This window comes from Sesamum indicum, unplaced genomic scaffold (genome assembly GCF_000512975.1).
Source record: "Sesamum indicum cultivar Zhongzhi No. 13 unplaced genomic scaffold, S_indicum_v1.0 scaffold00124, whole genome shotgun sequence".
Taxonomy (NCBI): Eukaryota; Viridiplantae; Streptophyta; class Magnoliopsida; order Lamiales; family Pedaliaceae; genus Sesamum; species Sesamum indicum.
Genome location: NW_011628051.1, coordinates 50758 through 66908, shown reverse-complemented (window position 1 = coordinate 66908; position 16151 = coordinate 50758). Strand labels below are relative to the sequence as shown.

At 37.4% G+C, this 16151-nt stretch overlaps 1 protein-coding gene across 1 annotated transcript; it reads right to left on the bottom strand.

Moving 5' to 3' along the window:
* Positions 1–9543: 9543 nt before the first annotated feature.
* Positions 9544–16151, bottom strand: LOC105179110 (ORM1-like protein 3). The gene is made up of 3 exons (XM_011102706.2): positions 15753–16151; positions 13944–14092; positions 9544–10024 (listed from the first exon to the last, which is right to left on the bottom strand). The coding sequence occupies exons 1-3, from the start codon at positions 15936–15938 to the stop codon at positions 9886–9888; spliced, it is 474 nt and encodes a 157-aa protein (XP_011101008.1). The 5' UTR covers positions 15939–16151; the 3' UTR covers positions 9544–9885.

Genomic DNA, 16151 nt, shown 5'->3' with positions numbered 1-16151 from the left:
TTCATTTAATCCAATTAAATATATCTAAGACCAAACACTAATTAATTGATCCAATCAATTAATTAAGCCAGACCTAATAAATCCATCCAATTAATTTGAAGGTGTTAAGCTAAAAATTAATTAATCTAATTAATTAATTCTTGAGCCATCTCAAATGGATTATTAAATAAATGATCCAATCAATTATATATTCTCCTTGAATTAATTTAATCCAATTAATAAATCTAAGCCCAAAGTCAATTAATTGATCCAATGAATTAAATAAGACAAACCAATTAATTTAAAGGTGTTAAGCACAAAATTAATTAATTCTTGAGCTATCCATCAAATGAATTATTAAATAAATGATCCAATCATTTATATGTTCTCCTTGAATTAATTAATCCAATTAAATTAATTTGTTTCTTCTCGAATTAATTTCAAATTAATCCACGATTCTATTGTGATTTGTGTGTGACTCTTTAGGTTCACCCTCAGCTAGACTTGGGCATTGTGTCCAATACAAATAATTAATTAAATCTAATTTGATTAATCATTTTCAATTAACTATTAATTGGAAACACCCGTCACCATGGGTGGCCGTCTAGCAACGATCCATTGCATTAGAGACTAGGTGAATATCGGCGTAGGCTCTCGAGTTTCATACAGGTACGGTCCTTCCGTCGATCATCTCCTACCCTTAGTCTAGGGCATGAAATTGGGCGTCGGTTCCCATCTTGGACGAGGCAACTATGTTGAGTACTTGAGATGTGTTTACTCTATTGATCGACAAAGGAAATCATTTTCTGTTCGACCAATCACTATGACCATAGATTTAGAAAGTCTAAACCATCTTGGAGCGCATAGGAGATATATCCATCATATACTGATAGGGGACAGATTCTATCTTCAAATGAATCGTCCTCAATACATAATCCGTCTACACTAAACAAGGCTTATAATGACTACATTGAAGACACAGTCATCTCTTTCCGTATCCAAGATATAGCCATCATATGCATGCGACTGCCATGATTCCTCAAGTCCAAGGACTAATCCTATACTATCAAAGCTGGGAATTCAAGTCATAGTGACCAAACCTCATAGGCTTCCATATGAAAATTCCTGCGAGTCAGTTCAATTAGTTAAATAACTTTGTCAACTAATTCACTAAAATTGCATACACATCACATGTCTGTAGCGGATGAAACACGACACTCATCCAATGAATGCAATAATGTAAGTATCTATAGGACTCTCGATGCCCAGTGTCGAGATCCTCAACTTGGAACGTTTCAAACCAACTCTCAAAAGTTGATTTCATAGCTGCCATTTAATTCGCAACCTAACTACATGGGTTATTCAATTGGTCTGTGGGCATTTGTTGTGACGTTAAAACACCGTTCAACATAAATAGTAAGTACAACAAACACATGGTGCCACAGATGAGTGCTTACTACCTTCACCAACATAATATTGCCTTCATAAAGATGCTAAATGGTTCCCAAAACTGCCAATCCAATTGGTTTTTTGGTCACCATTTCTAACACTTGGTCCTGAAAAATGCTTTTGTGACGGCATGTCTAATATGCTTATCAGGAACTGCATAAACTTCCTTCATGCGGAGCATTATCGAGGGAACATCATCCAGCCTATCATATTGGACATCAAAGCCAATATGATACTACGGACCTTGCAGTTGTCCTCAAGCCACCTCTTGAACATAACACACTTTCCGAGCGAGGACCCTTTTGGCAAAGGCATTGGGAGCAGTTTGTGCAAGACATAGCCCTATTTTTTGAAATCTAGGACAATCCTCAGATTTAGCAACCAATTATTATAGTTCATGCCATTAAGTTTGTTAGTCTCCATAGTCATGGTTGAAGGGTTCTTAGACATTTTCTAGAAAATAGAAAATTAACATAAATCAAAGAATGATTGTAATATTATGAATTAAGCTTAAAGACTTGGTCTTTAGTCTTTAACTCTCCCACTATTTATATGAAAGCCCACCATTCTCAAGTGGAGTTTTGGGAATAATGTTTCCTAGTGGCTTGGAATCCACAAGTGAATTTACCATGCCCTGCTTTTATGATTCAAATAGCAAAAGCCTCATGAAAGGTATCTAATACCATTCTCATTCTATGAGATTCCCAAAATCTTTTACCTCACCTCTTCATATGATTGCGAGGACTCCAAGCGAATCATATTACTCGGTGTTAGGCTCGACCCATCAACCAAATTACATTTCATTCATCGCCCCCCCCCCCCAGTTTCGTGAGACAAGGAAACGATGAATATGTTTCTTTGTTCACAACAATGGTGCAACTTTCTCTATCCCAAATGTACCACAACTCGTGAGACCACACTTAGGTATCAGTAGCTTCCTCACCACATTGCTGTGGATGGAAGACTTGGATGGATCAAAACCATTTTGATCCAAGTCCATTATGGACCTAATACTTAACTTGGTCCAACCAAGTGAGAGTTAATACTAAGTGTTAGATCAAGACTTCATCACAAAATAACATTGCATGAATAAATATCAAATATTTAAAAAGTATTAAGTAAACGCATCGCATATAATGAAACCTAGCATACCGTTGTTGGATGATCACTAACCCAGCCTATGCGACCCACTGAGCGCGCAGTGAGTCTAAAGACTGTCTAAGGTATCCCTCTGCTATTACAATAGTGATTTACCTATCAACATATAAATGGGCCTTCAGACTCCTTCCTTCTTAGCGAGCCTTCATCTCCATGGGCTTGCTTTTACTTAGAAATTGTAAAACCTCACCGAAAAACCTGTGTTACACTCATTACAATTGAAATAAGAAACCCCAATCAAAAGTCTGGGGGAGTCATAGTTGGGTGAAGAGCAAGCCTTATTATTCCAAGGCATAAAACGAGAGAGAGAGAGGAGAAAAATAAATCACAAGGGCACACGGGCACACCCAACAAAATTAAAAGTCATACATGCAGTCTAGGGCTCCGTGATCATCCATCCACATTCAACTAGCACATAATATCAATTAATCATGCTAGATAAGAAAATGAAAATTCCAAGAAAAATAATGTGATATCCAATATCACGACATACAATTATATGCAGAAAGGATGACAAAGTTCGGTGCATCCAATGCAAGCAAAACAAACCAAATTAATTAAAGCAATTTAATTCTAGGAAAAAATTGAATTTTATCCAAAACTAAATCTGCAAAAATTAATATCTTTCAAAAAATGTGCAAAAATTAAAAAATTCAATTTTTTGGAAGAAACGATGAAAAACGGCCCAACCGGCGCGCATGGCCTTGCCCGCGCACTGCTTTGCATTGCCTACATCCACTGCCTGTGTGCGTTAGCCAGGCTGCGTGCAGGCTCTCGCCCGCGCACGCTGTGCACTGCCAGTCAGCAATGCACTACTAAAGTACCAATTAATTTTTATTTCTACACAATAAACTGAAAGTAAAACCAAGTATTTTACCATAAAATCTAATTTTCTTGAAATACTAAATCATCCAAAATTTTCAAAAAATAAACAAGTTAATTTTTTCATAAAATTATTCAAGAATAAGCAAATCAAATAATATGCTTCGAAAGCAATAAAAATCACGCTATCATGCTTATTCACATAAAATCATAGCCCCACATCAAACCGAACTCTAATAGCACTTGAAAGCAAGAAAACATGCGAGTGGATCGGCCGGGGAAAGTGCAAGCAAATGTTGTAAATAAAAATTCATAAATTTATAATCAAATAGAATAAAACCATGATTCCAATGGGTGTACCCTTGGAGTTCCCAGGCGTTCGATGTAGTTAATGAAATAAACGATAAAACTAAAATAGGGCTTTTGGTGAAATTAAAACGAGAAATGCAAGAAACATAAATCAAGGATTATCTTTTTGTTTGATTTACCTCAAACTTCTTTTGTTGATTCGTTCACGCTAGACTTCAACGTAGAAGTCCTCTAAAGACACGTCCACACTATACTGAAATATGAGATCCCTTATTTCCCTTTGATAGAAGAGAACAAGGGAGAAAAAAACACACCAAATGTGTTGGAGAGGGGGCGGCCGATTTGGAGTGTTCTTGGATAGGATAATTTTTTTATGTTGTCTAATCTTATTAGTTATTCCAAATAACTAACATATATACCTTGTATGGATGAACTAGAATGTATCTAGGTTCATTCCACAATCCATAAGGTAATATATTTTTTATTTCAAATAAAAAATGATTAACATAGCAGTTTCCAAAAGTGAGAATTACTAGTCATTATTTCCTTTCCTAAAATTATCCAATGAGTTTTATTTAAGGTGCTTGGCGATTTTATTGAGATAAAATACAAGGATCGAATAATTTTAATTAAAATCCATATAATTAAGCCCATCATGTATTTAATCCAATTAAATACATGAGCCCAATAAGCCTTTATTAATTAATAAGTCCAACTTATTAAATAATAAGGACATACTCAATATAAATTAATCCTATTGATTTATCCTTAGGCTCTTCCATCCAATGGATCTCTCTCATTTGTAAGTAAATCCAATTACTTATGGAATTAATTTTCAATTAATTCCTCGTCCCTTCTTGATGATTTGTGTGTGACTCTTAAGGTTCACCTTTCGGTAAGACTTGGGCTAGTATTAAATACTATTATTAATTAAATCTAGTTTAATTAATAATTGTCAATCAACCCTTGATCAAGAAAATCCATTACTATGGGTGGCCATCTAGCAATGATCCATGGCACTAGAGAGCTTCATTCATGTGAACTTTTAGGCTCTCGAGTCCATACTGGTATAGTCCTTCTATTTATCGGTTCCCGGCCTTAGTTTTAGGGCATGAAATTGGGTGTCGGCTCCCATCCTAGACTAGGCGTCTATGCTTAATAGTTGAGATTGTGTTATGCCAAATTGCTTGAAGTAGAAACCTCCTTTTCCTATTCGACCAATGACTGTGGCCACAGGTTTATAGAGCATGAATGCATCTCCAAGTGCATTGGAGATACCTCTGTCACGTATTGACAGGAGACGGATCCTCTTCTCGGAACTCACTGTCCTTGTTGCATGCTTTGACTGTACTGGACATGGCTTATGATGATCATGTTTGAGACACAATCACTTCTCGCACAAATCCAAGATACAGTCATCGCACGCACGTGACTGCCATAATTCCTGAAGTTTTAGGGCAACTCTCGTACTATCGAAGCAGGGGATTTGAGTCATACCGACCAAACCTCCAAAGCTTCCATATAATGATCCCCGCGAGTCAGTTTAGTTGATTCGCCACCTAGCAAATCGACCTACTAAGATCGTATAGATTAAGCAGAACAAACACATGGTGCCACAGATGAATGCTTACTACATTCATCAAGATAATATCACATTTATAAAGATTTCTTAATGGTTTCCAGAATCGCCAATCCAATTGGCTTTCTGGTTATCATTTCTAACATGTAGGGGGTCCCATTGTACTTCCCCTGCACCTCCGGGAGTTGGGAATTTGATCTTCATGTGGTACGTGGATATTACGGCTTGGAACGCATTAAGAGTGAGCCTTCATAGAATGACATTATAGGATGAAGGGGTGTCCACCACTAGGAATTTTAACAAACACGTCCTTCGAGTGACTCCGGTGCCTAAAGTCAAGGGAAGTGAGACCATGCCCCTAAGGTGGACTACCTCCCCTGCGAATCCGTAGAGGAAGGTCTTCACTGCTTCCATGGGAGTGTCTCCTTGTTGCATTTGGTCATATGCTTCTCCAAACAGTATGTCAGCGGAACTTCCCGAATCTATGAACATGCGTCCCACTTCGTAATTGGCCAATAATGCAGTGTTGACTAGAGCATCATTCTGGGGGCTTTTGGGACTCGAGCGTGCTGCTCTCCCGAACTGGATGATGGGGGAATCCTCCATGGTACCAACATCCCAAACATCCTTTATGGTCATACTGTGTGCCTCTCTAGTTTGTGCTTTTCTAGCGTGGTGGGAGTCACCTCCATGTGGTCCTCCTATAATCATTTATATGACCCCTTTCTTAGGAGGGTCATTGGCTTCAGGTTTTCCTTCAAAGATACTTCTTCACTCCTCGTCAAGTGAAGATTCCGAAGGAGAGATCTACACTTCTTTCCCTTTGTTTGTTTCTTCCTTGACGTAATGTCCCGTTCCTCGGGCATTTTCCAGCAGACGTATTACAGGAGGTATCTATTTTAGATAAGCCTTTCTAACTCATTTTTTAAGTGTTAGCATTCTTTAGTAGTATGACCCGTAATCATTGTGGAATCAGCAAAACTTATCGGACTTAGGACGTCGAGATTGCTCTCTGTACGATCTGGGGCGGGTGAGCAAGCATTTTCCTTCAACCGCTATGAGGGCCTGAGTAATAGACACTGTGAGAGGATTGTAAACAGTGGATCTTGTCGAAGGGTGCCTTCTTATCCCTAAATTTCATGCGCTATTTCTTGAAAGGGGTTTCCTCCCTAGCCTCCTTCCTTTTTTCTCCCCGAATTTCCTTCTTGACAGCCTGGGCGTCTTCCAAGTTAATGTACTTGGCTGCTCGAGCCAAGAGGGCATCAAATTTCAAAACGGGGTTCTTGGCCAGGGACTTGAAGAAGTCCCCGTACAAGAGGCCTCGTGAGAAGGCACTGGTCTTCACTTCTTGTGTGGCAGAGAGTACTTCCAAGGCCGCGGTGTTGAACCTTTACATGTACTCTCTTAGCGGTCATTGTCCTTCTAGTGTACAATGAAGAGACTGACCTCCGTCTTCCGGAGCTTCTGGCTGCTAGTGAACTGGTGCGGGAAAATGGATTTGAACTCTTGGAAGCTTTCTATTACCCCAGGGGGCAACTGGTTAAACCATTGTTGCCCGAACCTAGCGAAGGTAGTGACAAAAACTCAACATTTGATGCCGTTTGTATACCTGTGCAACAAGGCTGCATTCTCGAAACGCGAAAGGTGTTCTTGGGGGTCTGTCGACCCATCATATTCAGCAATAGCAAGGCGGCAATTTGAAGGGAGCTTGTTCACCATCGCAGCGTCGGTTAAGGGGACGCCTTGCTGCTCTTCTCTTGGGACTCCTACTATCTGGTGTTGCACATCCTGGAGGCCCTTTTGAAGGCACTCTAATCGAGTCAACCACTGTTGAGAAACTTCCTATGGAGTGGTTGGAGGGGACCATTGTACCACATTAGGCAGGGCCCCCGTAGCAGCGACGCCTTCTTCAAGGGGGGCTTCCTTCCATTCCTCCTTAAAGGGAGATTGCTTCCAGCACAGGGGCTGAGCGAGCAGGGACTAGTATCGCCATCTACTCCCAAACGACCACTACAACTACTTGTTGGATGTGGTATCCGAGGAGGTTCTTCGCCTTGGAGGGTCGACCAACGGTTCCGTCACTTTGGGGCAGCATTGGAGCTAAAAAGGATGGGGTGGACCCTCCTACCGGTGTTAGGGAGGCTACTGCTACAACCGCAAAGACTGATTGTTGTTAGGTGCCTCAACTGTTTTTTACTTGTTAGAAAGATTGTTGGGGGTCTCTATAGTATCTCACGCCTTTAACTCAACTTTCCACAGACAGCATCAATTGATGCGTGTGATTTTAGCATGGGCTCGAAGTTCCTAGTTCTTGAGGTTGGATCTGGGTTAATTGAGTGAAAGCTCTTGAGAAAGAGGACTTGCAAAACAAAAGGTTAGTACTCCAATATTTAAGTTAGTCCCATATTTAAGAATAGATAAATTTAAAGACAAATTATAACGAGAAATCGTGAAAGAAATGAAAATTTTGTGAGCAAAAATATGAATATCAAAATAGTAATGTAGTAGTGGAAGAATTATTTGAGAGTGGCAGGGGGGGCTGCTGAGAAGAGCCCCTCGTATTTATAGAGGAGGAGTCTCTCTATGGCAAGAGTCCTAGGAGGTGCATCTGGCGAGGAAGGCGGGATTAAGCTGCCTCTATATCCGTTTCTTCAGCAGCAAGTCTTTAGGTGAGGGGGGACTCCTGCTTTGTGAGAACTATTACCTCGTGAGGAATCCTCATTGGGTGAGAAGTCCAACTTCTGGAGAACACCTTCCTCCCTCGGGCTGGACTTAGAAAGGAGCAGCAAACTTTCAAGCGAGGCCCTCCACTTGGGCCAAGCTCATAAGTCTTATTCTTGGACAAGTTTCAGGGTGGGGGGTTCCTTCTTGGGCTGAGTCTAGTTAGCCTTCCTCTTGGATTGATCTTGAGGAGGCAAGCTCCTTTATAGGCCAAACGCTATAATCCTAGGGTTGTGGGTCTGACTTGCGCCTAGTGTTTCTTCTTAGGCCAATCGTTTTTTAGCCATACCCGTCATGTACATTTAATAAAATTTATTGCTTTTTGGTGAACACTTAATTAATGTTATAGCTTTCTATTTGAGAAATGAAAGTAAATTACATTGTACTTCTTAAGGTTAGGTTAAAATATACAAAAACTCAATATATTTTGAAAAATTATAATTTCACTCCTTAAATTTATAGTTGTAATTACAAGTATATTCTCTATTTATTGGCAAAAGTCTATACTAACACCCCTTAATTAAGGTGCATTACACTAACACCCTCGAATGAGGTGTATATGTGATTTTGAAAGATAGATGTTTGTATATTAGTTTAAATATAATTTTAAAGAATATCAATGTAATTTACTTTTAAAAATAAATGTAACAACAAAAGAACGTGAATGCATTACTTGTGGATAGTACAGATGAGCTTTAAATGCAACCATACCGGGTGTGCAGAGAGAGAGAGAGAGAATCTGTCTTGTGGCAGTGCCCTATTTTATCGTATAGCCGAATTCGGCGTGCACGTTCCTTTGTCCGTTTCAAGGAGTTTCTGCAACTTAACGGCCAATAAACATTACACGACGATGCAACTGAACACCATGTGCTGCTACTTTTCTCTAACTACTGACCATTTTACCTGATTTGTGAAATCCCTCTTCTTTCTCATTCTCTTCCAACCCAACTCCATTTCAGTTTCGGTTTCTCTCTCATACAGTGAAATCCCACTTCGTTTTTGGCCTTTATCATGTGCACACAACCTTTCCTTATTGAGAAGATGACACATCTACCCTCCGCATTTCATGCTTGTTAGACCAACAGTTTTGGTTCAATAATGGTATGAGGGCTGCACTTATTTCCGGTGCACTTTCCGTATTTCAGGGCTAACGACACAGCCCTATCAATAGTTGGATCACACAGAGCTGCCGCATTATCAATGGTTGGATTACACTTGTCGTATCTCGATCCAGCAATTCACAATCCATGTGGATTTGTACAAACATGGCAACAACATAATATTCGATCTAACGCCCACAGTTCATTCGGATTAGTACCTATATGGCCATAATATTTCTTGAAGAATATTAATGTTTTGTCATTAATAATAATGTCCACATGTTGGTAGGATTCATCTAGGACAAGCACACACCATACCCCCCACAATAAACACTTTCTCAACACAAATCTTCCTTTAGATAGGATTAGGAGCATCTTTGCAATTATTAATGGAAAGAAATCCAAGTCTAGACCCCAAAAATTGACAAAGAAAAATTGTTTGTAAGCGCATCTTTACATTCTCTAAACCATAATGGGGACATCAATCAACTCAACAGGGTTCAACTAGCAGTAGTAGTCCACAAGAAAACAGGCAACTCAAGTTTCCGCAATGGTAAAAGGAATCTTATAGCTTATGCGAATTTCAGAAATCAACTTATACAAAGAGTTCGTGCAGAGAGTAAGCAGCACCCATATTTGACAAAATGGTATTATATATTCTTTCCAGTTCCACAGCTGTAGGTACCACAACATACTGAGATGCTGTACAGAAAAACATTGGAGCGCTAAAGGTGAACCTGCAGGTGGTATGTATCAATGAATCTAAGCTCATTGGTCGGCATTGATTCCGAATATACGGACTTTGTGCATGTTGGGGAACTTGGCAACCACAAGAATAAAAACTGCTATTGTGTTGAAGAAGAGCATAGGATGTTGGTAATTTGTGGTGTGTGAGGCTATCAAGTACCTGCGATAAGAAAAAAGGGTAAATGATTTCTGTTGCCGAAAATTTCTTTGATCTCATTGGTTAAGCAACCGAATGAAAACAAAAACAATAATTACATATCTTTGATTAGTTGAAAAGGGAATGATGTTCCATTTCTGAAGTGCCATTCCTTTGTGACTCAACCAGCATAGTGGCATGTACTCGAGCATAAAAGAATATCAACAAGAGGAAGCATATAGAGATGGCTTTATGGAGAAGCAGCACATTTGCAATATAACTACAGTACTAGTTATTACCAAGAAAAGTGCTTTTTTGTCCTTTAACTATAGTGGGAGTGGCACTTTTAGTCCACTCCAATTTTAATTTTGCAATTGAGAAAAAAAATTTTAAAAAGATAGCACATTTGTTCCAATTTCTGCCAAAAAATGCCAATTTCACCCGACAAGAGCACATTCTTGGCACCCGGTAACATCCTTTTTGAGGACAAATTGGTCTGGCAAAAATTGAAACGAATGAACTACCCTTTTTAAATTATTATCCTCACTTGCATAATTGGAATCAAAGTGGACCAAAAGTGTTAACTCCCAAACTTATAGATCGAAAATGCATTTTTTCCTGTCATTACCATGTGTCAAGGCACGAAAGAATTGTCCTAAAAAAACTAATAAATAAATAAATAAAGCAAATTCATATTGAAATGTAACATGCAAGGTAAAGTGCACCAAAAAATTCGTTTTCTATACTTTTAGAATTATCAAATAAGTACAGCAAACAGCTACAAGGTGTATGCTATTCATAATGAGAGTGCTGTTTTAGTAGCATATCTAGATGTATTTTTCTGAATTCTTTTGGTAGTTGTAAATTTTATTCATGCATAATCGTAATTTTAAAAAATTGATATTTTGGTGATGAAACATAAAAAACCAGTTTTAATTAAACTATAAGTATGAATGATTGATAACTTCCATTATTCAACTGAATGAATAAAGTAAAATAACTAAATCAAAAATACATATATAGCAACTTGTTTATTGGGAATTAAATCAAGTTACTAATTCCATTCTTGAAGTAATCTTGAACTCTATTGAATGGAAAAGAAAATGAATTCAAATTAATAAAATTTATTGTATTTATAAGTATCCATTATGAAAATAAAACGGAATGCTTTTTTTATAGATCTCCGTTTCAAAGAAAGGTCGATATTCTATATATGAAAAAAAAAAGGCCGATAGAAAATATTTTGACTGGAAAATTTATTGATTTTGATCTTAGACAAAAAGTCGATATTGAGGCCTGGATCACACGATTGATCCCAATAGGAATCAAAATACTCAAATTCGTACTAATATTTCTCAAAAAATTCCGAAATAAGATCTTTTTTATCTTATGATTCCAGAAATCAATCCACCAAACTCCCAAAAAGAATTTTTGGATTGGATGGGAATGAATGAAAAAATTCTAAAGCGTACCAGTTCGAATCTTGAACTTTGGTTCTTCCCAGAATTTACGTTACTTTATAATTCATATAAAACGAAACCCTGGTTTATAACATTATCCATTTATAAGTTCAAAAATTTATATGGGAATGTAAATAAGGAGCAAAATTAAAAACTTATGTAATGTTTTTCGCTAACACCAACATTTTTCATCCAAACTCTGACGGAAAGAGGTCAGGTGAAATAGAGAATTTTCAAAGGACGTGTAAGTGTAATTCCAAAACTTCTTTGGAGGAAAGTATAATTTCACATTTTTAGAGGGGGTCTAAGTGTAATTAACCCAATATAAAACGAGTAGGTGATAAATCATTCAAAACTTAAGCTCAAATGAATCAATAAGTATAAAAAAGACAAAATATATGAAACATTAAAAATGAATCTAAATTAAGTTATTAACTAACTTATCTAAACAATATTCTTTTCCATAAAGATGACTAATCTAAATTAATAAAAATAAAATAAAGTATCATCTATGTCAAAATGGAGTTCAAAGAAGTTGTATAAGTATGTGCATACATTGCGTAGATGGTCTCTATGATTTTACTTTATTTTATATAGAATTAAATGGAGCTTAAAAACTCAAGTTCATACCTTCCTGACACCATACTCTAAGCTACATTGCTGTCTCAAATTAGAAAAAGAAAAGGGACGAATGTACTTAATAAGTATTCAGTCATGTTAAACTAGTCTAATTTGAAGACACACTAGAACTGACACCTTTACATTACTTTCCAATGCTAGTGTAAGAAATAAAGAACAAATAAACACAATCGACTATCTGTGAAATCCACAATAACATACTAGTAGACCTATCAATTGCAGCAACAACTGGTTGAACATAACACAAAAATAACAAAATTGAAATGCTATGATTTATTCCAAATGTAGAGATTGTACCAATAAGGAAAATGATAGTGTGGTTGAATTTACCAAAACAGGGAAAGCATGTTGATTATAGTTAAGAAATAACGTCATAAACTTCCTGAAAGGTTAGATGACGAAAAAAATGAGAGCATATATAAGTCACTATACATTTATAAAGAGTGGGAAAAGGATAGATTCGCATATCCTTCACTCTAATGTCTATCGAAATTATCTCATGGAACTCCAATGTAAATAGTACAAGCAACAGAAATTATCTGAAGTATTTACTTCCTGCTACTTAATTACAGATCGTCAAACTAACAGCCATGTCTATGCAACACATAGCAATGCAGGGAAGCATTATTACATCTATGGCAACAAAAGCAGTTGACATAGTCCAATTATAAAATTTGCAATGCTATAGATGCAGCAGTCCATATCTCAACCCATAAATCATGAAGTGGAAGTAACATAAGAAAAGAAATCTGGAAATACAAACATGATCTCTACTTATTAACATATGATTTCATGCAAGTTTTGTCAACCATGTAACTAAAAAGGCAATTTTCAGGCAAAATAAGACTAGAGTAACATAACTAGCAAAAAGATCATTTAAACCTAAAATTGAAACTGCTAACTCAATAGTAACCAAATTACAAATTCCACACAACCTAATAAAGGTCTTCTATATCAACCAAACTGAGAACTCCTCCTTAGCCTGTTTATATTCAACCACAAAAAAGCTCGAAATATCTTCAGCTTCAAGTGAGGAATATTAAAGAATAGCTCCAGTTAATTTAGAATTGATTTAGCAGCAACTACAAAATAAATTATTAATAAGGATGTTGCCAACCAGATCTAAGAGCGATGGATCACGCAAAAGCATATCAAATGTTCACTAACTTAACCATATCACAAGGCAATAGAAGCTAGTGCAAGCAAGACCTGGGGCAGTAATACAATTTTGTCGATCGATTCAAAACTATTTGTTTTCAGGCTAATAGAACCTCAATACCAAATGTACAATATGTTATATGCTTAACTCTAAGAAACATTATTTTCTATATTATATTTGAAATCACAGGTGGAGAGGGGAGGCAGAAAGAGTTCAGGCCTTATCCTAAGGAAGAGATGGGATGAATGAGCATCTTGTTTGATGGAAGTAATAAAGTAAACGGGTGAGGATGAGAAAGTAAACAAATTATCAAGATTTCAACACTATAAACATTGTGATCAAACATCTGAGGGTGCCTCAGCCTCCCAATTTCCTGCTTCTTCCCCTTCCTTTCCTGTTATACACAAAAGAAAATCTGCATAATACCCCATCCCATAATCCCCCACCCCAACCCCCCCCCCCCACCCCAAAAGAAGCCAAACACATTGACGATCTAACTTTTAGGATCAATGCCTAAGAATAAAAGAAATACTAAAAACAAGTCACAGCCTCAAACCAATTGACAAGCATTAGGCACAAATGAATCCAGAGCAATATGTAGTTTATGACACAACAGTTCATAAAATGAATATGTAAGGCGAATGAGCACCTAAACTCCAGTTTAAACAATTAACAGAACACTTACAGCACTACTGGTACAACAGTCAAAAACTTCCTATTGCGAGTGAGCTGCTTGCCATTGTCAATTTGCTCCCACCAAGTCAATCTATTGTAAACACCCTGATCATCTGAAAATGGCGTTCCCTTCTTCCAGTGAAAGAATTGATATGTCACCTGAGCATAAATAACCAGTTCACCCAGTTATAGAAAAGAAAAGAGAAGGGAAAAAATAAAAAAGCACTCTAAAAATGCATTAAGACTCACAAAGCACTTCACAATTGAAATTCCTCCCAATGAAAGAATTGATATGTAAGAAAATCAGGAGGTCACCAAGTTGTATAACAAAAGAACCATGGAAACGACTTGAGACTGACAAAGCATTTTGTATTTGAAAGTAAAAGTTCTAAAGGCAAGTTCCCATGATAATACATGAACACTGTTTATGACTTTACGCTGTAACCGAATAAAATAGTTATGTACACCATTGACAGCATAAAGCCTCACACACATAAAACTTGCAAAGGTTTTATTCGCAGTCATCAACACTTAGTCATCTTTGTTCAGGTCATTATCCTTTTACCAGACTAGTTTTGTGAAACATAACTGCATATTTATGACTCGTGAAGGAAAAACAAAATTTTGTGCAGATAGAAATCAGTCATAATTTACAAAACATGCAACAAGTTCTCACAGCATCATTTTGTAAACCCTGCAAAGTGGAAAAGGTTTAACTATGAAAGATGGAAGATAACTTTGGTTCTTCACCAACTGACAAAACTATTTCGGGCAGAAAATGTGATAAGACGATTGTTGCAGGCTAAGATTGGGAAAGGAGTTAAGTAGGTTGCAGTATGCAAGAAGCTTAATCCTCATGGATTAACCAATATGGTTGTTTGTAATGCAACTTAAAAGCATAATCATGCTGAAAATATCTAAGAATTCTGGAATGGGTTGGAACTCAAGTATGAGTTTGGAATTGGCTTCTAAGACCAAAAGTAGCACTATGTGACAATTAGCTGGGAGGCTGAATATTCACTGATTTACTCCATGGCTCACTCTTCTATTAATTATTCCTAGTTAAAATGCTATTCTAACTTCAGACTATAACAACTCCGAAAAATCAATTCTCTCAAACTCAACTTTTAAAATCTATGGCTGTGCCCCGTTAGCTTCTATAATCACGCTTTGCACCCCATTAGCTTCTATAATCACGCTTTGTGCCCCATTAGCTTCTATAATCACCTTTGCGCCCCATTAGCTTCTATAAACATGGTTTTCTACTAGGATCAATTAATGGGCGAGTGGGCTAACTTTCCATCACTAAGTTAAGGATCACTAGATGGCTCAGTTGGAGAAAGTGAAGTGCTAACATATTTCTCAACGTAGGAGATTTTGTTCAAATAGGACTGCCTAATTGCCTAGCAGCCACATTGAACTAAATGACATATAAGATACAGAAAATAACGAATATTCAACAATCATTTACCTAACCCACATCCCAAAATTCACACATGATTAAATTCTAGCATGCATCAGCATCCAACGCAAACTTCAACCTCAACAGACAATACATTAACAATTAGCACGCCCAAGTGTTTGAGAAAAACGTGTTAATACCACTAAAAGCATCATCAACTAACCGATCATATCTCAAAATAACATTGAAATGAAAACTCAATCTCCACATAATCCACAAAAAACAAACCAATCAGAACAACATCGGAATCTCCCTCCAGCCCCATGAACACGTCTTAAGGAATTAGGAAATGTGCATTAATAGAAAGAGATTAAATTAACTGTGAAAAAAATTAAACCATAAAATACAAAAACGTACGACAAAATGAGAAAGATGAACAACGGTCCAAGCCATGCCAGCAGAGCATCCGAACACAGAGAGTACGACCAGCCACGAGAAGAACAATATTAGGATGTATGTGGTCCACGCAGCGGGGTACGTGAACCACTCCGTGTTCTTATTCAGATCCGTCGTCGGCGTCGCTTGCACATACAAATTCGCCATTCACAAAAAAACTCCCGTCTCTATTCCTTCAATTAATCACAAAAATCTTCTGAGAAATCTTCCGACCCTCTGCAACTGCTTGACGCAAAAGATATTTTGTGGGTATAGAAATAGAGTTTGGGAGAGGAAGGGAGGAGGAAGGGAGGGAGGGAAGAGGGAACGAATAGGGGGGCGTTGGTGGTGATTTGGTTGAACTTTACCTCTTTGGTTGTT